The sequence below is a fragment of the Budorcas taxicolor genome, chromosome 11 (genome assembly GCF_023091745.1).
Source record: "Budorcas taxicolor isolate Tak-1 chromosome 11, Takin1.1, whole genome shotgun sequence".
Lineage (NCBI taxonomy): Eukaryota > Metazoa > Chordata > Mammalia > Artiodactyla > Bovidae > Budorcas > Budorcas taxicolor.
Genome location: NC_068920.1, coordinates 46,773,074 through 46,801,015, shown reverse-complemented (window position 1 = coordinate 46,801,015; position 27,942 = coordinate 46,773,074). Strand labels below are relative to the sequence as shown.

The window sequence follows — 27,942 nt, the reverse complement described above, 5'->3', positions numbered from 1 at the left end:
CGAGTCGGTGATGCCATCCAACCATCTCAGTGGATTTAGAGGATGAATTAGCAAGTTCCCTGACAGCAACTTGAGGGATGGGACCAGATCAAATAGGTTTTCATAGAAAAAAAAAAGAAGGAGAACTTCTCACTATGGAACCTGTCAGGCTCTGTGTTGAGAAATTCAGAGAAGATAAATTCGGCACAAAAGCACTGGCTGCCTGGGAAAGAAGAAGAAAACAGATGGGATTAGCATGAGAAAAATCCTGCTAGGAGCTTGGGTGAAGGAGAAGAAGAATGGATTTGAAAATAGAATCCAGACACGAATGAAAGAGGACAAATGAAATATAAACTTACAAATAAAAATGGGGCTTCCCTGGTGGCTCAGCGGTGAAGAATCTGCCTGCAGTGCAGGAGACACAGGAGATGAGAGTTCAGTCCCTGGATCGGAAGGATCCCCTGGAGGAGAGCATGGCAGCCTACTCCAGTATTCTTGCAGGGAGAATCTCATGGACAGAGAAGCCTGGTGGGCTACAGTCCATGGGGTCACAAAGAGTCAGACACAACTGAAGTGACTGAACATGCAAGCAAACAAAAATAGAAATGAGAAAATGAGTAAAATAAAGTATATACAGGTGAAAAAAGTAACAAGATAATGATATATAGTTATAGTTAAAAAAAAGTTTAAAAATCTTGTTAAAATGGATGTTTATAGAAAATCTTAAATTTACAAAAATTTCTTGGAAAAAATTGAAAAGTCTGAATGGACCGATAATTAAGATGAGGAAAATTACAAGTTTTAAAATTATTACCTCAGCAAAGACACTAAGCTTGAATGATTTTTTTGGTAGGTCCTTTAAAACTTTTCTATATTCCATTTCACAACATAGGAAAATAGGATGCATTTTCCTCTGTATTTTAAGGGAATAACATTATCTTGATATAAAAAACAGACCAAGATAGTCATTATATCAAAGAAAGAAAACCACAGATTGATCCTATTTATTAATATAAATGTAAGGAACTTAATCTAAGTGCAAGCAGGAAGAATTTAGCATAATATAAAAAATGCAAAAAATAGCAACATGCCTTGATCAAGTAGGATGCATGGGCAAATCTGAGAAAGACACAGTATTAAGAAATCTCATCACAACAAGCGAAAGACTTTTTCCTTAGGCGGTCATTACCTTGATCATTGCTAAAAAGGCATTTTGTAAAAATTCAGCATTTGTATTTGGCTTTTAAAAATGGGAACAGAAGACTATTGTGTCAATATGATAGTGAATATGAACTTCAAACAGCTTCATGCTTTCTGGTGAACAACTAGAGATGTGATGCCCATTAAAGTCAGGAACAAGATAAAGATGTCTGCTATCACCACTCTCATTTAGTATTACTGTGGAGGATATAGCTAATGCTTTGTAAGAATCATAAATAAAAGATATAACTACTGGAAAAGAGGGACAAAAGCCATCATTATTCTCAGATAGTGTAATTGTCTAACTGAAGAACACAAATGAATCAACTGAAAAGCTATTAGATTTAACAGGGTATTTTAGTGAGGTAGCTGGTCACAAAAATAAATATATTTTAAAAATCAATGAAACATTCTTCTGAAATGTAAAAATCCCATTCAGTATCTCAATAAAAATAAAACTGAGAAATAATCTTTAGAATACCTATTAGAAGAAAACTATAAAACTTTCTTAAAGACATGAAAGTAGGGTAAATTAAATAGAGAGTTAAACCACATTCCCATTATAAAGATTCAGTATTGTAAAGATGTCAATAGTCTCTAAATTAATCTATAAATTGAATGCAAGTCTAATTGAAATTCCAACATCATTTTTCCCCTAATTGGATAGTAGAGGGATCTTAGATCATCTAGAGTAATAAATGGACAACAATAGCCAAGACAGCTTGAAAAGGAAAAAGAATAATGTGGAGAACAAGCCCAATCAGATTTCTAAACTTTATCAAATTGCAATAATTTAATCAGTGAGGAACTGGCTCAGAGTAGATAAACAGATCAATAGAGCAAAATGAAAGGCCCCAAATTAGACTCTAGTATATACAATAGCTTAGCCTGTGATGAGATTCACATTTCAAATCTGTGGAAGAAAAATTGGTTAGTCAATAAACAGTGTTGCCATAGCAGGTTAACTTTAGAAGAAAGCAAGAATCCTACCTCAGATTAAACTTTAAAGTACATTCTAGGTTGATTAAGGTTTTAAAAGGTTTAAACTGTAAAAGAATATGTTGATACTACTGGAGTGGCTAAGATTTCCTTAATCGTAATATCAGAATCCAAAATCAGAGGAAAAGAAGTTTGGATGAAGTTTTCAAACTTTGGTATGTCAAAAGCGCCACAGATAAAATTAAAACACAAATTGCTGTTGAATCCAAGCTCATGTGCCTGATGCACAGTGAGGCCAAACAAACTGAAAGGTCAGAGTTTGGAGCAGAGAAAGGTTAATTGCAAGGACCAAACAAGGAGTGTGATTGGCTTGTTCTCAAAAGACCTAAACTTTCTGATGGTTTTCAGGGAAGAGTTTTTAAAGGCAAAATTTGGGGTGAGGGCTGCAGGGTGTAGGACTCTTTTCTGATTGGTTGGTGGTGAGGTAACAGGGTGGTGCTCCAGGAACCATGTGCTCGGCCTGAAGTTACCATCCTCTGCTTAGGTGGGGCAATAATTCCTGTAAGAAAAAACTCCAAGATATATTGTTACGTATACCCCTTTAAGAGGAAATAACGACTCTTTACCTCTGGGCTCTGGTTTCTTTTTTAAAATTTAATTATTTTTGGCTGCTCTGGATCTTTGTTGCTGTACCTGGGCGAGTGGGGGTTTCTCTCTAGTCGCAATGCACTGGCTTCTCACTGTCGTGGCTTCTCTTGATGCAGAGCATGGACTCTAGGGGGCGCAGACTTCAGCAGCTGCAGCACACAGGCTCAGCGGTTGTGGAGCTACAGGCTTAGCTGCCCTGCGGCATGTGGGATCTTCACAGATCGGGGATTGAATCCATGTCCCCAGCATTAGCAGGCAGATTCTCAGCCCCTGGACCACTAGGGAAGTCCTGCACGAAGTGTTTCAGACTACGTTTCTTTTGTTTCCACATTTCCTCACTTCCCTAATCAGTAACTGTTTGAGTTTGCCCTTTGGATCTCAGGGAAGGTCTGGAAAACTGAAGCCTTTTTCTTACAGATAAGGAAAGATTTCTGTAACTGGGAGGGCTCCACAGGGCCCTGCCCAGTTTCCAAAGAAAAGGTAGAAGTGTAGGTTGGGAATTGCAATATTCTATTTCAGCTGGAGACACTGGCGGTCCTTTTTCATATACACCATGTATCTTTAAAATGTTTGTGTGCTTTTTCCCAACTATTCTACACATACCAATTTATCATAAAACAAACTGAGAGATGCACACTAAGATTCATTTACAAGGATGTTAAGTCTAGTGCTATTTATAATATTAAAAAATTAGGAATGTCTCAAATAAACAAAAGGATAGTGACTAACTTGGCAAGAATGCATTAACATGATGGAACATTGTGCTACCATTAAAAACTGTTTATCAGTAATGTTTAATGACAATAAAATACAACATATTTAAGAAGTAGATATATAAAATGGCATGTATATGTATTATTGTACATATATATATAATTTTTAATATGGATAGGTCTGTAATCTCTTATTCAAAGCTCTTGCAGTCAGATGCACTGCAGAAATTAGAATTGTCCAGCTTTTAGAAAAGTAATATTTCATGTATTATATAATACATTGCAGATGAAAATATTAATATTTATAAAGATAGGGATAAATAAAGACTATAAATAGGCTCATATCCATTCAGGTCAGCTTTTACCACCAAAGTGATTTTGTGGCAAAGCTGTCAGTTTTCAGAGTGCTTTGAATTTTGAAATGAGGGTAAGTGATTGTGGATTGTGCACTGAGATGATTAGAATGTAGATCTCTCTGGAAGGATATTGGTGATTTTTGTTTTCTTCTTTGTAGTCTCCTATATTTTACAAAGCTTTCACTATAACATATATCATTTAATCTGATTTTTAAAAATTTTTTAAAAAGAAAGAGGAGATGTGAAAGACACTCAAGTCAAATTTTGGAAAGAAATAGAAAAGCAGTTGAAATCTTACTGAAGGTCTTTCAAATGTAACCAAGCAGCAAAAAAAGGGGAAAAAAAAGTCTGCAAACCAGAAAATCAAAACGTCCCATACCACCAACGGACAATTATGCTGCTATACTTGCAAAAACAATTCCTGCAACATCCTATGCATCCTGACACTCAGGGCAGTCCCCATCATGATGTCCTTCCTGGCAGCCTTCCCCACTCTCCCTGGAAATTCAGCCTGCACTGCCTCTTCTCTCACAGGTCTTTGTCTTTTGAACTTCCTCAAGTGCGAAGCTTCCTCACTATTCCAATGTCAATCAATCTAGTTTTTCCAGACTATTCAGAAATTTATCAAATATTTATCAACCTATTTTAAAAATGAAGAAAGATTGCAGATCAATATCTAAAGCTTCCACTTTAAGAAACCAAGGAAAGAAGAGCAAACTAAACCTGAAGCAATCAAAAGGAAGGAAATAATAAGTATCTGAGTGAAAAAAATGCAAGAGAGGATTAAAAACAACAGAGAATCAATCAACCAAGTGGATTTGCTTTGAAAAGATCAACAAAATTGACAAACTTTTGCCCTAACCGACCAAGAATAAAGGAGAGAAGACAAGATAACTAAAATCAGGAATGAAAGAGGGATGTCAGTGAAAATAATCAATGAACAAACTATAATAGGCATAGAAAAGAGTTTTATTTGAGCCAGACTGAGGACTGGCAGCTCTCAGATAAGTGAGAGGAGCTGCTCCAGAGAAGCATGGGTTTCAGCATCGTTTCATATCTTGTCAGAACAAAGAACATCAAACAGGACATCAAAGTCAGCATCAAACAAGTCAGGACACATTCCTTCAAGGTTTCAAGAAAAAACAGGTTAGCAAGCACATAGCAAGTCAGTATACCTTGACACCTGGGAAGGGAGCCTCATCATTGACAAAGTACTGGCACTGTCATCTCAGGAAGGGAAGAATTTATGAAATTTTTATTTCTAACACATTCTTTAATTCTGGTCAATGTATCCTTTTCTCTGACAGTTAGAGCCGATGTACAATGTATGTTTGATAGGCCACAAACAGACTGTTTTAGTTAGCATAAAGTTCAAGTAAACTCATGTATGAGTCAGAATGACTTTCCCATACCTCAATATGTGAAAATTTCTTTGATCAGGGGACATCGCTATTGACTTGAAAAAATAGAAAAGATCATACAGAATACTATGAACAATTATGCCAACAAATTAGACAGATAACCTAGATGAAATGGGCAAATTATCAGAAAGAGAAAACTACTGAAACTGACTAAGGAAAAAATAGAAAACTGAATAGAGCTTTAAGAAGTAAAAAGATTGATTTGTAGGAAATCCAGGACTAGATGCCTTCACATTCTACCAAATGTTTAATGAATAACACCAGTTCTTTCCAAAAAATAAAAGAGGAGAGATTACTTCCCAACTCATTCTATGAGACCATGTTACTCTGATACCAAATCTAGACAAAGACAGTAGAAGGAAACCAATATCCTGCTAACTATAAAGGCAAAAGTTCTCAACAAAATGCTGTTGAATTCAGTACCACACAAAATGAATTATACACCATGACCAAGTGGATTTACCCCAAGAATACAAGGTTGGTTCAACATATGAAATTAATCAATGTAATGCCACTTATTTCCCTGGTGGCTCAGACGGTAAAGTGTCTGCCTGCAATGAGGGTGATCTGGGTTCAATCCCTGGCTCGGGAAGATCCCCTGGATAAGGAAATGGCAACCCACTCCAGTACTCTTGCCTGGAAAATTCCATGGCTAGAGGAGCCTTGTAGGCTACAGTCCATGGGGTTGCAAAGAGTTGGACACAACTGAGCAGCTTCACTTCACTTCATACCCCATATTAACAGAATAAAGATCACACGGTTATCTCAATAGTTGCAGGAAAAGCATTGAAAAAAATCCAACATTCTTTCATGATGAAAGCCCTCAGCAAACTAGGAATAAAAGGCAACTTCTTCAACCTGATGAGGGGCACCTACAGAAACCCACAGCTAACATCATGCTTAATGCTGAAAGATAGGATATTTTCCCCAAAACATCAGGAGCAAGAGAAGAATGTCTACTTGCACTTCTGCTCAGCACTGTAGTGGAAGTTTTAGTCAGACCAAAGGAAGAAATAAATGGCATTCACACTGGAAAAGTAAAACCACCTCAGTTTGACGATGACATGAGGGAGGAGGCCCGTGCAATTGGAAAAGAGTGAGTGAATTGTGGTGGGATCCTAAAAAGTGTGTGTGTGTGTAGATTGCGGGAGCAATGAGACCCATTTGTGTAGGGTCATAGAGGTCAGAATTTGAATTGGATTCTGAATTTTGCACAGAATGAAATGAGACGCCGTCAGATGTTTCTGAGCAGAGGGTGGGCATAATCTGATTTGGGATTCAATCAAATCCCTCTGTCTGCTGCGGGAAGAATAACTAGCAGGGGAAAGAGTGGGAGAGAGGTCACCAGTGAGCAGGCTCCTGCGAGAATACAGGCATGAGGTGATGGACTAGGGGCATGAGAGTGTAGACATCCAGAAGGGGTCACATTCAGACTCTGGGTTTATTTTGAAGGGATGCCTTTAAGTATCTTCTTGACCCCTTACCCAGGTTGAGACAAGAAACTCAGGCTACCCCTGAACAAAAACCAGTTCTTCCGTTTAAACAATGTATCACAGAAGAGTTGGAAGGGCAGAGGAGATAGATTATGGCTCACGCTCATGTGTTAATACTTATTGTCCATATCACACCTTCCTCCATTGACCTACCCAACACTTGTGGGTTCTTCCAAAACAAGAGAGACTCAGTGTCTCTTTGTACAATTCGCAGCCTCCTTCCATTTGAGTTCCACCTTCCCTTTCTTCTTTTATAGGGTTTGTGGGTTCTTCTCAGATGCCCTGGGAACAGTGCCTAGTTCCCCTTCAGCAGGAGAGATTCATGAGGGCTTTGTTGGGAGAATCCAGCTGTGTTCAGTGGCCTATGGACAATTGCAGTTCCTAGTTCTTCAAGCAATGCTCTGCCAATCCTCTCTCAGGCACACACTGCTAAGTTTCACCCTGTGACCCTGAGTCCACAAATAATTCTAATGCTACACCCTACCAGCACTCACGGAATCTCTGGCCGTTAATCCCATGGTGCTATATTTTAAATGGTGTGCCCTGGCAGTTTCTTCCCTGGTTCCTGACATACTGCTGTCTCCAGCCTGTGAATTTTTCTCATTCTCTGTAGCTTCTACCAGCAGTTTCCAAATCAGCCTCATTGTTTGCCCAACCACGGCAGCCCATTTTTCTGAGGACTCAGGCTGACCCAGTAGAGTAAGTCAAAAGCATGCATTGCTTCACAGCATCTCCACTGACTTTCTTTCCCTGTGCCTCTAGAGATCTAGAGATCATGCCTCTAAAATTAAAGAAGACCTGGGTCCATAAAAGCTTACTTCAAAGTTAACTTCTAATTCCAGTTTCCCAAGTATGATTCAGAGACTTCTACAATTTGGTGAATTCATATGACAGGCACAAGTGTGGTTCTCCACCTGGGACATCAAACTCACTAACGAGCCTAAATAGTGTAGATTCTGCTGAATTATAATCACATCTCTAATCTTGGAGTGGTTGCCACTTTTTTCTTCAGGCTCCTTTTTCTCAGTTCCAAGAGGATTTGATCCTGAGGAGCAGTTACCCCTGAATATAGTCCTCATGGGGATGAATTGCTACGAGTTCCATCTCGGAAAATGGACAAATGGGCAAACAAAACCCAAACAGTCAGACAGACAAAACACTGCAAGCTTGACATCATAAAAGAATAAAATGATTGGTAGCCAATCTTTACTGAGACATCTGCTAAAACACCAAAAAATTATTCTAATCAAAACATAGAGCAAAACTAAAAAATCCTCTTTCCTTCTAAATACCTGTGATAGCATTGCAGCTGACTCTCCCCATCAGTCTGTCTTCTCATTATCTCCAAAGACCCCAGAACTCTTTAAAAGCTCTGCTTCATGCCTTTTGTCTGTCTCTCATTCTTTCCTTTCCCATGTAGTGCCTCCAGTCTGCTCCACTCCTTTCTCTCATCAACACAACCAAAAGCCAGACTTATCTGAATAGCAGAATATCCTTAGAAGCCATAGAGGGAGGGAGGCTATGACAATTCAGCAATTAATTTTTCATCCCAATCCGGGTATAAAATTTACGTTTTATCATAGTGATCCTTCTGTATTACAGAATGCAGAACTATCTCAATGGGGCAAGGACAAGAAGTACATGCTCGAAAGCTGATTCAGATGTCAATGCAGCAGGTATGTAGCAATGGAAACGACTCTTCATGCAACTTTCTTGATATGATTCCTCTGGCCATCTGGTCTACCTAGCATCACCTCCATGATGGGTAGAGTGTTCTTCCTGTGATGCTCAATTTTCCATTTTTTGTTTATGCATATAGAGTAAACATTGATTACTTAAGGATTTTGAACCTCCAGCTAGTTGGCTCCTGACATCCCCACAAAATACTTGTTCCATTTTCTAGAGCATATGCTCCATTTTTATTTTCACTAAATATTTTTTGGTAATTTGGCAGATACACTTTCTGGTTCATAAAGAATGTAGCTCTAGCAGTCTTGGAATGTCATGATCTAATATTAATAGATAGTGCTTAAGAAGTGACAGATTGAGACAGTCAAATTTCAATTTTCGGTTAAAGAGAGCCTTTCATTTTTCATTAATGGATAGTTTCAGGCAAATAAGAAATATTTGAGGGTGTTATGTTTAAATATTGATAACAGTTTTTACTGAAAATTGCAAGCTGGATGGAATGTTGAGAAATATTTTTCATCACACCTAATAAATACACAGGTCATTAATTTTCTAGAAAAGCTTGGTTGATAGCAGTTTCAGCAGCAATAAGAAATTGCACCATTTATAAAAGTAAAATAAGATCTTGGTTTATTTTTAAGCTTTTGATCTCATAATGTCTCTAGCAACTTTTCCCTGGGAATTAATGACTGGAGAGGGTTAATGGGCTAAAACTCTGCTTGGGTCATCAAGTTTTCAGGCTAACCATTAATTCTCAAGTGCCCTAAGCCTTAATCTTTATCAGTTAATTAAATTTAATAATATATGGTATTTAATTTATATATACCAAAGCAATTATATATAATTATTTTTACTCAGATAAAATGATTCACTCTGTTGAATGATCTGACTGTTTGACTTTGGGCCTTAAATAATTTCTTTAGTTTCCATGAGTGAGAAGCTTTTACATTTGAATACAGTATTCACATCAACTTTCTTTAGAATATTAGTTTTTTAATAACTTCTGTGTTCTGTGTCTCAAGGTGGGATAAATACTGATAATATTGGCATTATAAAAAAACAAACAAACAGAACTTCCCTGGCTGTCTAATGGTTAAGATTCCGAGCTTCCAATGCAGGGGGTGTGCGTTTGATCCCTGGTTGGGGAACTAAGATCCCACATGCCATGTGGCATAGGCAAAAACAAAGCAAAACAAATAACAGAAATAATACAAACAAAGCATGAACAGGTACAGCCACATCGTCACTTGAAAGATTTAGGATAAAGCTGACATTGTGGAATTCAGAGCAGGGAATCAGAGAGTAACTGGATCCACAAGGACCCAGAGTTCTGACCATGAAGTTCATCTTCTTGACGATCTGGTTGTCTAGACCAAAAAGTCCCCTTTGCTATTTAAGCCAATCTGAGTTGTATTTTCTCTTGCAGTATAAGGCACAATATATATGCCTTACCATATGTATACTGAGCTCAATAACTTGTAGCTGTATTTATTTGATCTTGTTGCATAAAGTATATCAAAGCATCAGCTGGCTAGTAAACTATGTTCTTATAGAACTGGGATGGTTATATGACATATTGTTAAGGTTTTATCAATATTTAGATAGTGCTTAATAAATTTTGTGGTTTCAGGAACATCTGGGAGGAGTGATGACAAAGAATAAGATTTAATATTGGGGTGGGAGGTGGGAGGGAGGTTCAAGAGGGAGGGGACACATGTATACCTATGGCTGATACATGTTGATGTATGGCAGAGGCCAACACAATGTTGTAAAGCAATTATCCTTCCATGAAAAAGAAATAAAATTTTAAAAAGGATTTAGTATTACGGTAGCAGGCATGCTCAGTCACTCAGTTGTGTCCAACTCTGCGACCCCATGGACTGTAGCCCACCAGGCTCCTCTGTAGATAGGATTTTCCAGGCAAGAATACTGGTAGCAAATGTCACCAAATGTATTGCCTCTGGTGAAGTAAAATTTGTATTTCAAGGAAGGAGAAGAAAATTGTACCGTAAAATTGGCTCTGGCTGCTCGTTTGGGCCTCTTGCCTCCCCTGTGCAGTCTGTGTCTGCATTATGCATCAGCCAGACCTCCTCTGGGGTGGGGATGCCTGCTTCAGTGCAAAGATGAGGTTTACTTTTTCCCATTTCTTTGACACTAACAATGTAGCTTCTTAAAGATTAGCATGTCTTTGTATATGCTTACCTGGACTGTGTATCTTTGGTGAACTTCATGTGAAATGTCAGCATGTCATTTTGATGTATGACCCTTTGTCTTGAAAATGTGTATGACTGTGTCTTTGACTTCTAACAGGTGGGACAGTCAGAGCCTCTGAGTCTGTCTCCCAGGCTATAATCCTCAGTTTGGCTCTATTAAAATTCTCTCTTTTCTTCCTAACTTGATTGTTGATGAATTTTCGTCAACTCCTCCAACTTTCATGAGGTCATGTGCATCTCTTTGTGACAGTGGATGGCTTGGCTTTGGCGTGAGTCCCTTCTGATTTACCTTAGGCAGGACAAGGTACAAATTCCAAAATACCCGTTCCCACCATTAGATGGTGCACACACTGTACTTAATAAAGTCTGACTTCGTTTTAATTTCTGTTCCCTTCTGAACCAGGGGTGACAGAGTAACATTCATTTTTAAACCGCTTGATTCCAAGTAACCAGCTTTACCAGAAGCAGGGAAAAAAAGTTTGTATTGACGTATAATAATTCCATTAACATATGTGCTTAAAACAGAGTATTCACATACCCTGAGCAAAAGTTCAAAAAATATTTGTATGTACACTTTGTTTTATTTAAATCATAGCAAAAAAGTTATGAGGAATTAACGTGAAGTCATTTTTGAATACAGGGTGGCTGGGTTTTACTGCAGAATTGTCACCTTGGCCTGGAATTCATGGAAGAATTGCTGGAGACTTTAACCATCACAGAAACCATCGATGATACTTTCCGAGTGTGGATAACTACCGAGCCACACGTTCGGTTTCCCATTACATTGCTTCAGGTTTGTTACTATGAGATGAGTGTCTTTTCCTTGAGAGTTATACAAATGAAGATGACACTTCTGTCATTACTGAAAGATGGCAAACATAACGGGCTTTTTTGGGTCAAGTCTGTATTGTAAAATCTTAATGCCATTATCGTCAAAATCTTGACTATAATCATCAAGGTTATATAGTAAATATTCCCACAGGAGAATTATAAGACTTGGTATTAATTAATTGGGTTTTAGCTCTGATCCATGTAACTAGTTTACACGGTGCCTTTTTATTTACCACAAGCATATTGTTTTCTGATGTATTGTCATTTCTATTTTATCCTTCACAGTAATTTATAGAAACAAAAGTACTATTTACGTTTTTTTTTTCACTATTTGTTTTTTATGACAGACTTCTCTCAAATTCACTAATGAGCCACCCCAAGGCGTTCGCGCAGGTCTGAAAAGAACATTTGCCGGAATTAATCAAGACCTTCTGGATATCAGTAATTTGCCCATGTGGAAGCCAATGCTTTACACTGTAGCGTTTTTGCACTCCACTGTGCAGGTAACTTCTGGGAACCATTTGCGCTTTTAGAAGACACTAATGACGTTATGCTTGCCCCCCTGCTCCACTGTCTGGTGTCCTCACCTCACTTTCTTTTTCCTTCATGGCACTTTTTCCCCACCTGGCACAGGATGTGCATATTTGCTTATGTATTGAAAGCATCTTCCTGCCCCCATCCCCCACCTCGACCCCTAGAGTGTAAGATTCTCCAGAGCAACGACTGTCCTTTTGTAACTGCTGGGTCTCCGCTTGTCACAGCAGCAGCTGCAGCATGGCCAGAGCTCAATAAATGTCTGTGGGAAGAACAAACGAATTGCTCTGATAGGAACTGGATCTTGAAAGTTGCCTATGCTGTCCGGCAGTGTTCTCTGTACCATCTCATGTAATACTAACAATCACCTTTCAGGGTAGGATTTATCACCATCTGCAAAGTGAGGTAATTGAGACTCAGAGACGTTTGGCAATGTTGTATATACCATCTCATGTAATACTAATAACCACCTTTCAGGGTAGGATTTATCACCATCTGGAAAATGAGGAAATTGAGACTCAGAGAGGTTAAGGTCCTTCCTAAATGGTGAATCCGTCTAGTCAAGGCTGTGGTTTTTCCTGTGGTCATGTATGGATGTGAGAGTTGGACTGTGAAGAAGGCTGAGCGCCGAAGAATTGATGCTTTTGAACTGTGGTGTTGGAGAAGACTCTTGAGAGTCCCTGGGACTGCAAGAAGATCCAACCAGTCCATTCTGAAGGAGGTCAGCCCTGGGAGTTCTTTGGAAGGAATGATGCTAAAGCTGAAATTCCAGTACTTTGGCCACCTCATGCAAAGAGTCGACTCATTGGAAAAGACTCTGATGCTGGGAGGGATTGGGGTCAGGAGGAGAAGGGGACGACAGAGGATGAGATGGCTGGATGGCATCACAGACTCGATGGACGTGAGTCTGAGTCAACTCCGGGAGTTGGTGATGGACAGGGAGGCCTGGCATGCTGCGATTCATGGGGTCACAAAGAGTCGGACACGACTGAGCGACTGAACTGAACTGAACTGAACTGAAATGGTGGATCCAGAAGTCACACCCCATGTTGCCTGCCTTGGATGCAAGTATGTTTTGACCCTCATCCCCACTGGGACAGTGGTGGTCACGGTGTTTGGAAGATGAGTCACAGGGGTCGGCTGTCGTCTTCAGATTGTTTCCGATTTGCTTGTACTGTGTGGCTACCCAGCAGTGTCTCCATGGGTTCTGGTTTTTGTTTTTTCATTTGTCACCACTTTGTTCTATTTTTGGATTTTGGATTTTGTTCTGTATTTGAAAGCTATATAATTTTTAAAATTAGTAATTTATTTGCTTTTGGCTGCACTGGATCTTCGTTGCTGGACACAGGCTTTATCTAGTTGTGGTGAGTGGGAGTTATTAGAGAGAGTTGTGGTGCACGGGCTTCTCTCATTGTGACAGAGCATGGGCTCTTGAGCTCGTGGGCTCCATAGCTGTGGCGCTGTGGCTTAGTTGCCCTGTAGCATGTAGAATCTTCCTGGAACAAGGATTGAACCTGTGTCCCTTGCATTTGCAAGCATATTCTTAATCTCTGGACTACCAGGGAAGTCCAGGCTGTGTAATTTTAATGTACTTGATTCACTCTTGATTTCACAGAGAGATAGGGGCTCCTTGAATTCTTTCCTACATTTCTTCTTTTCCTGAAGTTGGAGTGAGGACAAAATAAATCAATTGGTTTGAACCAGGAGTCATGATTCAACTGTGCCCAGCGGCCAGCAGAGCTTGACCTTGTCTTTCCCTGCCCTGCCCAAAACTGGAGGGGAATTGGGTGCCCACCCCAGGAAATACTGGGCGTATTACCCACAGGTTCCCTGTTGCCTCCACTTTACCAGGAAAACACTGCCCAGCTGAGAGGGCAGTGCCGAGGGACAACGGGTGTTTCTCTGTCTCCCACCCTGAGAAGTTAAAGTCAGAATAAATGCTTTGTGGGTGGTGGTTATTTTTACTAAGTTCCACTGTGGCCTCTGGATTGATTGTAAATTATGGTTTTCAAGTCACTGAAGCCGATTTCATACATTCTTATCTGGGAATTGTTGGGTTTGCTAGACCTTATCACACTCTAATACAAATATTGCTTTCACTCTGATATTTAATGCCCAATTCACAAACAGTAAATTTTATGATTCTTTTCCTAGTAATGATTCAACTTTTCCACCATGCTTATCATGGATAGACGATTGCGGGTATTTTCCATACAGTCAAGACGGCAATCTGTGTTTTTAGTGGCCATTATCCAAGTGCTAAAAAGAAGAAAAGGACTCTGGGCCAGTCATGGAGCCAAAGTGTACTTGCACTTAACGTGACTTGTATTTGGATTAAAACTAACAAAAATAATCTCCACTACTAGGGCCATGAAGTTTACAGTGGCATGTCTATAAAAAAAAATATTGTGAAGATCTCTTAAAATCCGATCATAGTGTATTAGAGCACTTCATAGAGAGTCAGGAGGCCTGGGCTTTAGACTTGTTGTGACATCAGTTAGCTACATAGGGTTGGTCCAGTTTTGTCCCTTTCGGGCCTCTGTTTCCCCATCTGTGTGTTTCAAGGTAGAAGGAAGTGATCTTTCAAGATTTTTCCCATTTCTAACATTCTGTTGTCCAGCTCTATGATTACCCAAGGAGTGTGGGTAATTCAAGCATTTCCCCTCTCCTAGTTTCAATTAGAGAAATGTTTTAAATGTTTTTCAGTTAGACAAAATGTCCGCTGTCACACTTCTCCTCCTGCCCTCAGTCTTTCCCAGCATCAGGGTCTTTTCTAGTGAGTCAGCTCTTCACATCAGGTGGCCAAAGTATTGGAGCTTCAGCTTCAGCATCAGTCCTTCCAATGAGTATTCAGGGTTTATTTCTTTTGGGATTAACTGGTTTGATCTCCTTTCTGTCCAAGGAACTCTCAAGAGTCTTCTCCAACACCACAGTTCCAAAGCATCAGTTCTTTGGTGCTCAACCTTCTTTATGGTCCAACTCTCACGTCCATACAGGTCTACTGGAAAAACCATAGCTTTGACGATATGGGCCTTTGTTGGCAAAGTGATAGCTTGGCTTTTTAATATGTTGTCTATACCTGGGTTTAATCCCTGGGTTGGAAAGATCCCCTGGAGAAGGGAAAGGCTACCTACTCCAGTATTCTGGCCCAGAGAATTCCATGGACTGTATAATCCATGGGTTCGCAAAGGGTAGGCCACTGCTGAGTGACTTTCAGGTTTGTCATAGCTCTCCTTCCAAGAAGCAGGCACCTTTTAATTTCATGGCTGCAGTAACTGTCCACAGTGGTTTTGGAGCCCAAGAAAATAAAATCTGCCACGATTTCCACTCTTTCCCTATCATTTGCCATGAAGTGATGGGACCAGATATCATGATCTTAGTTTTTTGAATGTTGAATTTTAAGCCAGCTTTTTCATTCTCCTCTTTCACTTTCATCAAGAGGCTCTTAAGTTCATCTTCACTTTCTGCCATGAGGGTGGTGTCATCTGTGTATCTGAGATTATTGATATTTCTTCCAGCAATCTTGATTCCAGCTTGTGCTTCATCCAGCCTGGCATTTTGCATGATGTACTCTGCATATAAGGTAAATAAGCAGGGTGACAATATACAGCCTTGACGAACTCCTTTCCCAATTTGGATCCAGTACGTTGTTTGATGTCCAATTCTGTTACTCCTTGACCTGCATGTAAATGTCTTAGGAGGCAGTTAAGGTGGTCTGATATTTCCATCTCTTTAAGAGTTTCCCATAGTTTTTTGATCCACACTGTCAAAGGCATTAGCATAGTCGATGAAGTGGAAGTAGATGATTTTCTTGAATTCTCTTGCTTTTTCTATGATCCAATAGATGCTGGCAATTTGATTTCTGGTTCCTCTGCCTTTTCTAAACCCAGCTTGAACATCTGGAAGTTCTTGGTTCACATCCTGTTGAAGAGTAGCTTGAAGGGTTTTGAGCATTACCTTGCTAGCATGTGAAATGATTGCAACTGTGCAATAGTTTGAACATTCTTTGACATTGTCTTTCTTTGGGATTGGAATGAAAACTGACCTTTTCTAGTCCTGTGGCCACTGCTGAGTTTTCTAAATTTGCTGGCATATTGAGTGCAGCAGTATAACAGCATCATCTTTTAAGATTTGAAATAGCTCAACTGGAATTCCATCACCTCCACCAGCTTTGTTTGTAATGATGCTTCCTAAGGCCCACTTGACCTCACACTCCAAGATGTTTGACTCTAGGTGAGTGATCACACCATTGTGGTTATCTGGGTCATTAAGACCTTTTTTCTATAGTTCTTCTGTGTATTCTTGCCACCTCTTCTTAATCTCTTCTCCTTCTGTTAGGTCTTTGCTGTTTCTGTCTTTTTGCCCAACTTTGCATGAAATGTTCCCTTGGTATCTCTAATTTTCTTGAAGAGATCTCTGCTGCTAAGTCGCTTCAATCATGTCCGACTCTGTGCAACCCCATAGACGGCAGCCCAACAGGCTTCCCCGTCCCTGGGATTCTCCAGGCAAGAACACTGGAGTGGCTTGCCACTTCCTTTTCCAAAGAGATCTCTAGTCTTTCCCATTCTATTGTTTTCCTCTATTTCTTTGCATTGTTCACTTAAGAAGGCTTTTTTTTTAAATTTTTTAAAAATCTCTCCTTACTGTCCTTTGGAACTCTGCATTCAGATGGATATAGCTTTCCCTTTCTTCTTTGCCTTTTGCTTCTCTTCTTTTCTCAGCTATTTGTAAGGCCTCCTCAGACAACCATCTTGCCTTGCTGCATTTCTTTTGGGGGGATGGTGTTGGTCACCATCTCCTGTACAATGTTACAAACCTCCATCTGTCATTCTTCAGGCACTCTGTTTATCAGATCTAATCCCTTGGATCTATTTCTCACTTCCACTGTATAATCATAAGGGATTTGATTTAGGTCATATCTGAATGGTCTAGTGGTTTTCCCTACTTTCTTCAATTTAAAGTCTGAATTTTGCAATAAGGAGTTCATAATCTGAGCCACAGTCAGCTCCTGGTTTTGTTTTTGCTGACTGTACAGAGCTTCTCATCTTTGGTTGAAAAGAATATAATCAGTCTGATTTAAGCATTGACCATATGGTGATGTCCATGTGTAGAGTCGTCTCTTGTGTCATTGGAAGAGGGTGTTTATTGTGACCAGTGCATTCTCTCATGCACTCCAGAGACTCTTGGAGGGCGCAAACAAAACCTTGTGCACACCAGGACCCAGGGAAAGGAGCAGTGACCCCCACAAGAGACTGAACCAGACCTGCCTGTGAGTGTTTAAGGGTCTCCTGTGGAGGTGTGGGTCAGGAGTGGGCTGCTGTGGGGACAGGTGCACGGGCAGCACAGTCCTGGGGCTTGCAGCATGCAACATAAGTCCTCTTGGAGGAGGTCACCATTAGCCCCCACCATGAAGTCACCAGGTGGGTGATCCACAAACTGGAACCTTAACACCTCATGGACAGTGGGAAAAGGCAAAAAGATATGACACTGAAAGATGAGCTTCTTAGGTTGGTAGGTGTCCAGTATGTTACTAGGGAAGAACAGAGAAGTAGCTCCAGAAAGAATGAAGAGAGAGACAAAGCAGAAATGATGCCCAGTTGTGGACGTGTCTGGTGGTGAAAGTAAAGTCCAGTGACATAAAGAACAGGATTGCATAGGAACGTGGAATGGTAGGTCCATGAATCAAAGTGAATTGGTTAGGATAGAGTGAGTCTGATAGAAAAATCCAGAATTCTTTAGGGGCTGTGGTCCTACATCAGCAGCATTCATATCACCTGGAGACTTCTAAGAGATGAATCTCAGGACCCACCCTGGATCTGCTAAATCAGAATCTGTGTTGTAATAAGATGCCCAAGTGATTTGTGTACACGTTAGGGTTCAAGACACAACTATTATAGGAAGGACTATTCTGCAAAGAAAGATTTTGGCTTATATTTTTCTATTGTTGGATATAAAAGCCAAATACCTGATTTGTTAATCAGTAAATTGATTCTTCCAAATTTTCCTGGATAGCCCTTACTTTCTACAACATGACGTATATACTTTTGTCATTTAGAGATTGAATAAAAGAAGAGGGAATTGGTTCATGTCACATAATCTGAAGCTTCTGGACTAGGGAAATTGATGGCAAAACTCACCCTCTGTTTTCCAGTGCTGACAAGACAGTGCTGACATGGAGACAGAGTTTTGGTGAAGTAGAAGAAAATGGCTTTATTGTTTTCTCAGGCAAAGGGGGGCCACAGTGGACTAAGTTTCTTGAAACTGTGTGTACCAGCCTGGAGGGGGTAGTGAGGAGGCTTACAGTCAGCTCGTGGACATTCTTCTGACTGGTTGGTGATGAGGTAAGAAGGAGTCAGCATCATCAGTTGTTTGGTTCCAGCTGATCTGATGTCTGTGTGCTTGTGGGCAATATACAGGTAACTTCTACCTGGTGGTGGTTCCAGTCTCTGTAAAACAACTCAAAGGACATGGCTCAGAATATTGTCTGTAGTCCTTGAGAAAGAATCAAAGGTCCTTGACATTTTTTTTTAATGACTAAGCTGTATATTCTTGCCCTGCTTATTTAACTTATATGCAGAGTACATCATGAGAAACACTGGGCTGGAAGAAACACAAGCTGGAATCAAGATTGCCGGGAGAAATATCAATAACCTCAGATATGCAGATGACACCACCCTATGGCAGAAAGTGAAGAGGAACTAAAAAGCCTCTTGATGAAAGAGAAAGAAGAAAGTGAAAAAGTTGGCTTAAAGCTCAACATTCAGAAAACGAAGATCATGGCATCTGGTCCCATCACTTCATGGGAAATAGATGGGGAAACAGTGGAAACAGTGTCAGACTTTATTTTGGGGCTCCAAAATCACTGCAGATGGTGATTGCAGCCATGAAGTTAAAAGACGCTTGTTCATTGAAAGAAAGGTTATGACCAACCTAGATAGCATATTCAAAAGCAGAGACATTACTTTGCCAACAAAGGTCCATCTAGTCAAGGCTATGGTTTTTCCAGTGGTCATGTATGGATGTGAAAGTTGGACTGTGAAGAAAGCTGAGTGCCGAAGAATGGATGCTTTTGAAGTGTTGTGTTGGAGAAGACTCTTGAGAGTCCCTGGGACTGCAAGGAGATCCAACCAGGACCATTCTAAAGGAGATCTGGGTGTTCTTTGAAGGACTGATGTTGAAGCTGAAGCTCCAACACTTTGGCCACCTCATGAGAAGAGTTGACTCATTGGAAAAGACTTTGATGCTGGGAGGGATTGGGGGCAGGAGGAGAAGGGGACGACAGAGGATGAGATGGCTGGATGGCATCACTGACTTGATGGAGATGAGTTTGGGTAAACTCCGGGAGTTGGTGATGGACAGGGAGGCCTGGTGTGCTGCAATTCATGGGGTCCCAAAGAGTTGGACACAACAGAGCGATTGAACTGAACTGAAGCTATTATTATTTCTTCCTTTTGTATTTTCTCACCTCTCTGATTAAATTTTTGACTAAAGTTTTTCTACAGATGAAAGGCAGGTGAAGGACATGGTGGGGTTGTGGGGGGAGGAGTCTATACTGGGAAGAGTCTGCTCACTTCCAAAGGGTTCATGTTGGAGTCCATCACACATGAGAATGCAAGACCTAGTGGTAAAACAGCCAACCCCCACCTTCCCTCCAGTGTGTTTCTCCTACCGAACCATGGTTTGGCTTCATGCAGCCCAGCTCAAGGGCATTATGTCTTATGTGGATCCTGCTCTTGTTGCAGAGGATGAAATGAGCACCCCTCCTCTCCTTTAAGGAGGGGAAGTAGATTTGACTGGTCAAGGACAACTTTCTTGGGTAGAAGAGTGGTGGAGGGTGTCTTGAGGTGGGAGCAGGCTTGCCCAGGGGAAGGGGGTGACCTGGGTGCCGCCATGGAAACTTGCATAGATGCACCAACCAATTCTGCACCAAGTTCTGCTCACTCCCTACTCCCCCAGCTTCCCTCCTTCCTCCTCCAGGAGCTTGGCTCCGAGGTTACTGCTGCCGAGTCAGCTCTCAGTGCAGCCAGCTGATGTCTCTGCCTCGGCCAGCCAGTCCTGCTGTCCTCCCCATGGGAGCCTTTCATCCCAGTGCCCTGGTGCACACCTCCACATTCTTGGCCACTACTTCTTGAGGACAATTCCTGCATCCTCTGAAAGATGACTCGCAAGGAAAGCACCCCTCTGGTATCAATATTCTCTCACTACTGTTTCCCAGAAGCTCCAATGTAGCACTATCCTGGGCTTCAGAGCAAGCCCACACTCGCCCTTCAGGATTTTAGTTTTAAATATATCCTCCTCCAAAGTCTGGGTCTTCTGAAACTCAACAATTCCATCTATAGTCTCCTGCCTACACTTCCTGCAGAAGGTCAGGAAAACGTTGGCTGTTTTGTTCCCACTGATGACCCATGTGCTGCCCCTTGTGGCATACCACAATGGACCCTGAGCATCTTAAGCGGTGGTCCAGCAAACTGAACCTGTGAAAATCTTAAGCATCTTATCCTAATGACTGGATCCTCAACCACTGCCTGGATCCAGAATTCCTTGGAGGAGGCATTGTGGTGAAGTTCTCAGACCTTTGTAAAACTTCCCAAGTGATTTTAGTATTTAGTGAGAATGGAGAATAACTGCCAAAGAGCCACTGCCCTTGGGGGAGGTGTCGTTAGTCATTTTTATGTCCTTTTTCTTGGTTTGGATATTTCTCTTTCTCACTTTTGCTTGCCACATTGAAGCCCATGTTTGGGACTTATGGGTGATACACAACTTTGTGAGGTTTATTACAAGAGTCTTTGATTAGCAGCTCTAACTGCCTGCAGGGGCAGCTGCAAACTTGGAAATTTTACCATGGCTCTTAAAATATGTGTTAATATTTAATAAAAATGGCGATATCTGTGGGGCTCAGGGAGTACCACTGTTAGCAGTTCCTCATTCAGAAAAGTGTTTACTTTTCTGACTTTTTTTTAGGTTTAAGCCTTGACAAATACTCAATTAAAATTTTTAAAAAAAAATTTTTATTTTTACTTTATTTTACTTTACAATACTGTATTGGTTTTGCCATACATTGACATGAATCCCCCACGGGTGTACATGCGTTCCCAAACATGAACCCCCCTCCCACCTCCCTCCCCATAACATCCCTCTGGGTCATCTCCATGCACCAGCCCCAAGCATGCTGTATCCTGCATCGGACATAGACTGGCGATTCGATTCTTACATGATAGTATACCTGTTACAATGCCATTGTCCCAAATCATCCCACCCTCTCCCTCTCCCTCTGAGTCCAAAAGTCTGCTATACACATCTGTGTCTTTTTTGCTGTCTTGCATACAGGGTCATCATTGCCATCTTTCTAAATTCCATATATATGTGGTAGTATACTGTATTGGTGTTTTTCTTTCTGGCTTACTTGATTCTGTATAATCGGCTCCAGTTTCATCCATCTCATTAGAACTGACTCAAATGTATTCTTTTTAACAGCTGAGTAATACTCCATTGTGTATATGTACCACAGCTTTCTTATCCATTCATCTGCTGAGGGACATCTAGGTTGTTTCCATGTCCTGGCTATTATAAACAGTGCTGCGATGAACACTGGGGTACATGTGTCTCTTTCAATTCTGGTTTCCTCAGTGTGTATGCCCAGCAGTGGGATTGCTGGGTCATAAGGCAGTTCTATTTGCAATTTTTAAAGGAATCTCCACACTGTTCTCCATAGTGGCTGTACTAGTTTGTATTCCCACCAACAGTGTAGGAGGGTTCCCTTTTCTCCACACCCTCTCCAGCATTTATTGCTTGCAGATTTTTGGATCGCAGACATTCTGATTCTGAATACCAGTTCTTGCTTTGGGGAGGTGTGATAATAAAGTTCTTAGTGCAAATCTCTTGAAAATAATTATAGTAACATGATACAGAATTTTTTAAAAATATCTTTTACACATTCCTGTATAGTTTTTCCCAGGGGTTCTGACTATTTCTGTTAATTATTTTAACCTATTGATGTTTCTCTTATATTGTCCAGTATGGATTTTATTTTTCATTTTATGTTAGCTCCAGTTATTAAATAAATAGGATGCAATGCTCTAAAGAGAGCCTTCCTTTGAAGATGAGCCTGAAATGTTTCTGCAGTGGACTGTGGGAGAGAGGATCGTTAGGCTGAGGTAGATTCTAACATAAAACTGGGAATGGCTTTGGCATTGTTAAAATGATGATTCCACTGAACAGCTTCTCTTCGGTGTTCTGTGGAGGATTCCACATTTTCCATATTGTGTTGGTAGTTGTGTTTTACATATCCTTTGGAGCAGAAAGAAGGAACCGTATTGGTTAAATTCAGTAGGGAGTAGACTAGTCTTCCTAAAATCACGACTCTCCAACTTAATAATGGATTAACAACTCCTTTCTGCTGAGTCAGGTTTAGCTCTTTCTCCTGATGTTCAAATCTGTGTTCCATCCACCCCTGAATCATCACGTGGGGCTGTAGTTCCAGATATACTCAGCAGAGGCTGTCCCCTGCTGCAATGGCACAGTTCTGCAGCCTCCCTCTGGACAGATCATGAGCTCTGCACTCCTGTCTTTGCTCCTGACCTTGACCAAGCTCAGGATTCTTTTCTCCCTTCTGTTCAAAGACCAGCTGCAGTTTCGTTCTTCCCAGGAGCCCTTGATTGAATGTCTTCTTCAAGCTTAATGTCTGTGAAATTTTGACAGTTAATTATACTTACTACCGTGTTGTCCTTCCCTTGTTTCCAAGTCTTATTTTCTCAGCTAGATTAAAACTTCTTGCAAATGCACTGATTCTAATATTTTTCTATGATATCACCTAGGACTCCTAATTTCAAAAACACTAATTGGATTGGAGAGATTCAATATTCAAAAATATTCCTAATTCTAGCAAAGTCCTCTGCTTTTGAGCTTCCAAATGAGTTCTTAGGTCCCAATGGTTTGAGTCTATCCTGATATAACTCCAAGGTGCTACTTAGGCATTGTTTTTTCTTAATTGTCACTTATAGGAATCAATAAGTACAAAAAGATAGCAAGAAAGTGAAATGACCTCATTTGTGAAAGAAAAGATACCAAGATTTTGTCCTTTTTTCCAAGAGGAATTAAACCATCTGTGATTTTAGTGAACCAACCTAAGAAGTGAATGTTCACAAATAAAAATTGATAGTAATGTAAAATGAAGCAAATCTCAGCATTAGGACAGTTTTCAAATATCACATTTTAAGGAACAACTGAGTTGCAGTCACTCAGTGCATGTAAATGGGAATGTTTCTGTAGAGCCAATTTAAGCAGCTTTAGTAATTGGAAAGGAAGAATTGTTCTTCATTCAGTCTCCTGTCTAATTGACCAGTAAATTTTAAAAATTAAGTCAAAATGGGTAAAACTATTTTAGAGATGATTCTCTCTTTTAATGGGAAAACATTTGCATTTTAATTATAAGTGTATTTTTGCATTTTTCACTTTAAAGTCTTCAAGATGGAAGTAATTCTAGAGACTCAAGGGTTAGCCAAATGCATTTTTGTGTTAATGTCCTATAGATCCTCCAAGCCACCCTTGCTCCTGGAACAACCTGAACGAGGCTCACCTCAGTGAGCTCTGATTAGGACAAACTCTGAATACCAATTCTGAACTCTTAAGTTTAGATTCCTGGGAGAGGGGATGTTGCTGGTCTTGGCTGGTTGTCCACCTTTGATCTAATTAGCTAGAGTGGAAATGGGAGTCACTCCATACAAATGCCTGATACCTGACAACCCAACCTAAAGAAGAACAGTTCTAGAAATAATGGTAGCAGTTTACATGTCTAAGGGTTGTTTGTCCTCAGTCTGATCTCCCAGGGCCAGGACATCTGGACCCAAATTAATTTTGATTTAGGACACACTTAAAAGCATATCCTGTGCTGTGTGTGTTCACTTGTGTCCAGGGAGTCTTTGTGACTCCCATGGACTGTAGCCTGCCAGGCTCCTCTGTCCATGGACTTTTCCAGGCAAGAATGCTGGAGCAGTTTGCCATTTCATTCTCCAGGGGATCTTGCTGGCCCAGGGATCAAACCTGCATCTCTTGTGTCTCCTGCCTTGGCAGGTGGTTTCTTTACCAAAAATCAGTAATTACAGCTTCTCACTTTCTCAGTTTCTTCTCTGACTTGTCTGTGAATTTGCCCAAATTAAAGTTCATTAAGACTTCTTTAAATGGTAGTGTTATTCGTGGTCTAAAGCATGGAACAGCTGCAGAAAGAAGTATTGGAATGGCTTGTGAAAACTGTGTGTGTGTGTCTGTGTGTGTCTATATCTGTGTATGTGTTTTCGGTTAGGGAAAGCAAAAAAGAGAAGGAAAAGCTAGTGCACATTTAGAGGTAGAGAAGTGGAATTGTATCTTCCCACAGATGGATCAGGATTCTACTCTCCGCATGAGTGACACTTGGATCAAAGGTCAGGAGCTAACCTGAATAAATAATTGAACTTTTCTTAGATTGACTGTGTGTTGAGGCACGGAAAGCTGAAGGTATGGTAACATTTGAGTTAATATATGTGGCTTGCTAGGTGATCAGGTTCTGGAAATATCAGTAATGACACTGCCATACCTTTAAAATGGTCTCAGAATATCAAAGCAATTGAGTCATTTGGCTTGAGCCCTTTTTGATTATTTATGAGTAATTTGATGGTTTGAAATGATTAACCACTGTTTCACAGGAGAGGACAAACAAGGGCAATATGTTTTAAGGCAGTTATGTCATGTTTTACAATAGAAAATGTTTAGTTTTCAAAATCTGAAACCGCAAGATTACAAAGTGATACTAGCAGGGAGTCTGAACACCCTTGTGAGCTTAGGTTATTCAACTTGAAAAGCAAAAATTCAAACCCTTACATTTAACATTTGAAACTTTCGAGAGTCCAATTTAGAACAGTGAATTCTTTCAACAGCTATTTTTGAGCACCTACTGCACTTTTTTGAGCTGACAATGGAGACCTAGACTTTTTAAATCCCGGACTCCAATTTGGCAAATAGCCGGAGATTTGCTTTTTTTGTCAACCATTTAGAGCCAAGGAAAAGTATTTCTAATGTTTGCTGTATTAGTAATGGTTTGGGATATATTCTTTTATAATGTCAACTTACTCCAGTATCATGCCTTAATTTCACTGTAGTTTGTTTTAATAATAAAAAGGAATCAGCTGCAATACAAGTTAAAAATCTCACTCAATAGTTACTTTTCTTTGGTGTTTTTAAGGAGCGACGCAAATTTGGTCCCTTAGGATGGAATATTCCTTATGAATTCAATTCTGCCGACTTTTCAGCCAGCGTTCAGTTTATTCAGAATCATCTTGATGAATGTGACATTAAGAAAGTGAGTGAAATTATTTCTTTTTGTTTGTTTGTTTTCATTGCTGTCTTTAAATCAAAGTTCTAGAGACATTCGCAGTCTGGGATATGCAGTGATCTTGCTAGTGTTCCCCCCAGTTCTTCCAAAAGGGATCAGTCATTCCACTCACCTGTTTACTGGTCCAGCCGTTTCCAGTCACACCTCCACTGCCCATCGGAGTGCACTGGGCTCTCCATTTCACACTTGTGCCCCCCACCCTCACCCTACCTCTGTCTCTCCCAAGCACATGCACAGGAGTCAGAGCTGTGATAGAGGAACTCATCGTTCTCAGAAACAGCACAGCCTTCTTCACGTCACACGCCAGTGCCTCCGTGTACTTCCGGAGAAAGTGTACCTTGAGTCAGACTTTCCTTCCTTCATCTCACTCATGCTACCTCAGAATCCTCAGAAGTGAGAATGTTGTCTCCCAGCCCATGTGAAATCTCCTTTGCACCTTAAGTCACATCTTAACAGACGCTATGCAGGTAAATAGCGGTGATTTGTAACGACGATCACCGGTCATGTAGCACTTCGCGGTTTTCAAGGTGCTTATGCGCGCAGGCTCTCATTTTTATTTTCACTACTGGGCGAGGCAGATGCAGAAGGCATTGCCATCATCCCCGTTTTACTGATGAGGTACTAGGCTGAGGGCTTCCCTGGTGGCTCAGATGGGAAAGAATCCACCTGCGATGCAGGAGACCTGGATCGGGAAGATCCCCTGGAGAAGGGAATGACCACCCACTCCAGTGTTCTTGCCTAGAGAATCCCATGGACAGAGGAGATTGGCGGGCTACAGCCCAGGGGGTTTCAAAGGGTCGGACAGGACTGAATGACTAACACTAGGCTAACGAGAATGATGGGCTTCCTCAGGGTCACTGAACTAAGAACACAAACTCAGTTCTGTCACATATGTGTTCCAAGGAGTTCGAAATCTGTTTTTTATTCTGTGATTTTGAGCAAGTTTATGAGCCTCTCAGAACCTGTTTCTTCATCTATAAAATGGTCATGGTTTCCAAGAGGAATAAATAAGTTAGTATTTGTGTATGAAACCACAGTGTATGGTGTGTAGTCAGGGCTCAGTAAATACGAGTTGCCTGTCATCTCTCCCTCTCTTCCTTCTACAGTAGATACCGTCTCACAAAGATAATCATAGATTCTACAGTACCAGTATGATGAGGGTGAGCCATGATGAATTCTTATCTGGCTAGGGGAGAAATCTAGAATCAAACCATCATTTTTCCTAGAAATTACAAAGGGATATTAAATTTGAGTATGACATTTTGATGAAAAAATTATATGGGTTCATATCTGTGATTGTTTATCATTTTTTGTATGTACAAATGACAGTTATCTTGAAATAGTTGCTTTGAAAGGCAATGTAGCTGAAAAATAAAATTTTAACCAAGAGAAAGTAAATAAAAATCAAGCATCCTTACTTCTCCTACCCCAAATGTATTGAAACTTTTTAAAAATAAAGAACTATTAATATCTGAAATGTATTGCTAGTATAAGATTGCTATGGAAATTAATACATGCTTTGATGTACTCATAGCTCACACAATGAGTCAGAGAAAGATTTCATTGTAGAAAAACCTTGTGAATAATTTTCTAGATGTTCTCATACAGATTCAGAAAATATATTACTAAGAAAGCATATTCAAGCACTGATTACTTGATTTTTCTCCTTTCCTCATTAAACGTGACTTTTTTTCTGCTCTAACAGCTTGGCATTACTATAATGAACATAATAGGTAATTACGTCCACAGACTGAAAAATAATCTTCTTTTCCCCCTACTTTAAATAATCAATGAGCAATATATTCACTGATGTTTAGTATTGTAAGTTTTTCTTTGGTGAACAAACCATAGCAATTCCAGTCGTGTAAGAGCAAAAGAGTTATTAATATAAGATAATCAGTAATTTTAAATGCAGTCTAGCTAGTGCTTCTTTTTTCAGAGCTTTCTTTTAGAGAAAGAATCGAAATGTTTAGAATTATTTGTTTGAGTTGACAACAAATAACTCTTTTCTATTTTTTTAATAAAGGGTGTGTCCTGGAATACTGTTCGTTACATGATTGGAGAGGTGCAGTATGGGGGCAGAGTCACCGACGACTTTGATAAACGTCTACTTAACTGCTTTGCTAGAGTAAGTCAACTTAGAAAAAAGGACCATAGAAACACACCTCATTGCATCTTCCTATTAAATAAGAATATTTTTGGTTCATAATAGGTAAGCCAAACTGAAAGGGAAAAAATATAGAGCAGAGCTGCTGAAAAGAATCAGCCAACCAAACCAACTAGCAATCTACTTGTGGTCCAGAACAGAACAAAGGTCAATTCTCAATGATCTATAATCATAGACTAGCTGCTCATGTCCACCTCCCCTCCTATAAAAATATTGGACATAATACCTCTGCCTTTTCCTCTGATTGCAAGTCTTCAGGGCAATTTCAAGCCCCAAGATAAGTGACTGGAGAATGAGCCAAAATTTGAGTTTTCTCATCTCTTTCCATTAGGACAGACAATTGAAAATTGATGAAGTAGTTTGTTTTGTTTTTTTTTTCCTCATTTCCCAGTAAAA

The 27,942-nt window shown here is 40.2% G+C and overlaps 1 protein-coding gene across 1 annotated transcript in view; it reads left to right on the top strand.

Moving 5' to 3' along the window:
• The window catches only part of DNAH8 (dynein axonemal heavy chain 8), a 315,366-nt gene that overhangs the window by 237,272 nt on the left and 50,152 nt on the right, over nucleotides 1–27,942 (top strand). Inside the window, exons 82-86 of the mRNA XM_052649575.1 lie at nucleotides 8,352–8,425; nucleotides 11,292–11,444; nucleotides 11,830–11,985; nucleotides 25,230–25,346; nucleotides 27,406–27,507. Of these exons, the coding sequence (XP_052505535.1) occupies nucleotides 8,352–8,425; nucleotides 11,292–11,444; nucleotides 11,830–11,985; nucleotides 25,230–25,346; nucleotides 27,406–27,507 (602 nt within the window). The remainder of the gene's footprint in view (nucleotides 1–8,351; nucleotides 8,426–11,291; nucleotides 11,445–11,829; nucleotides 11,986–25,229; nucleotides 25,347–27,405; nucleotides 27,508–27,942) is intronic.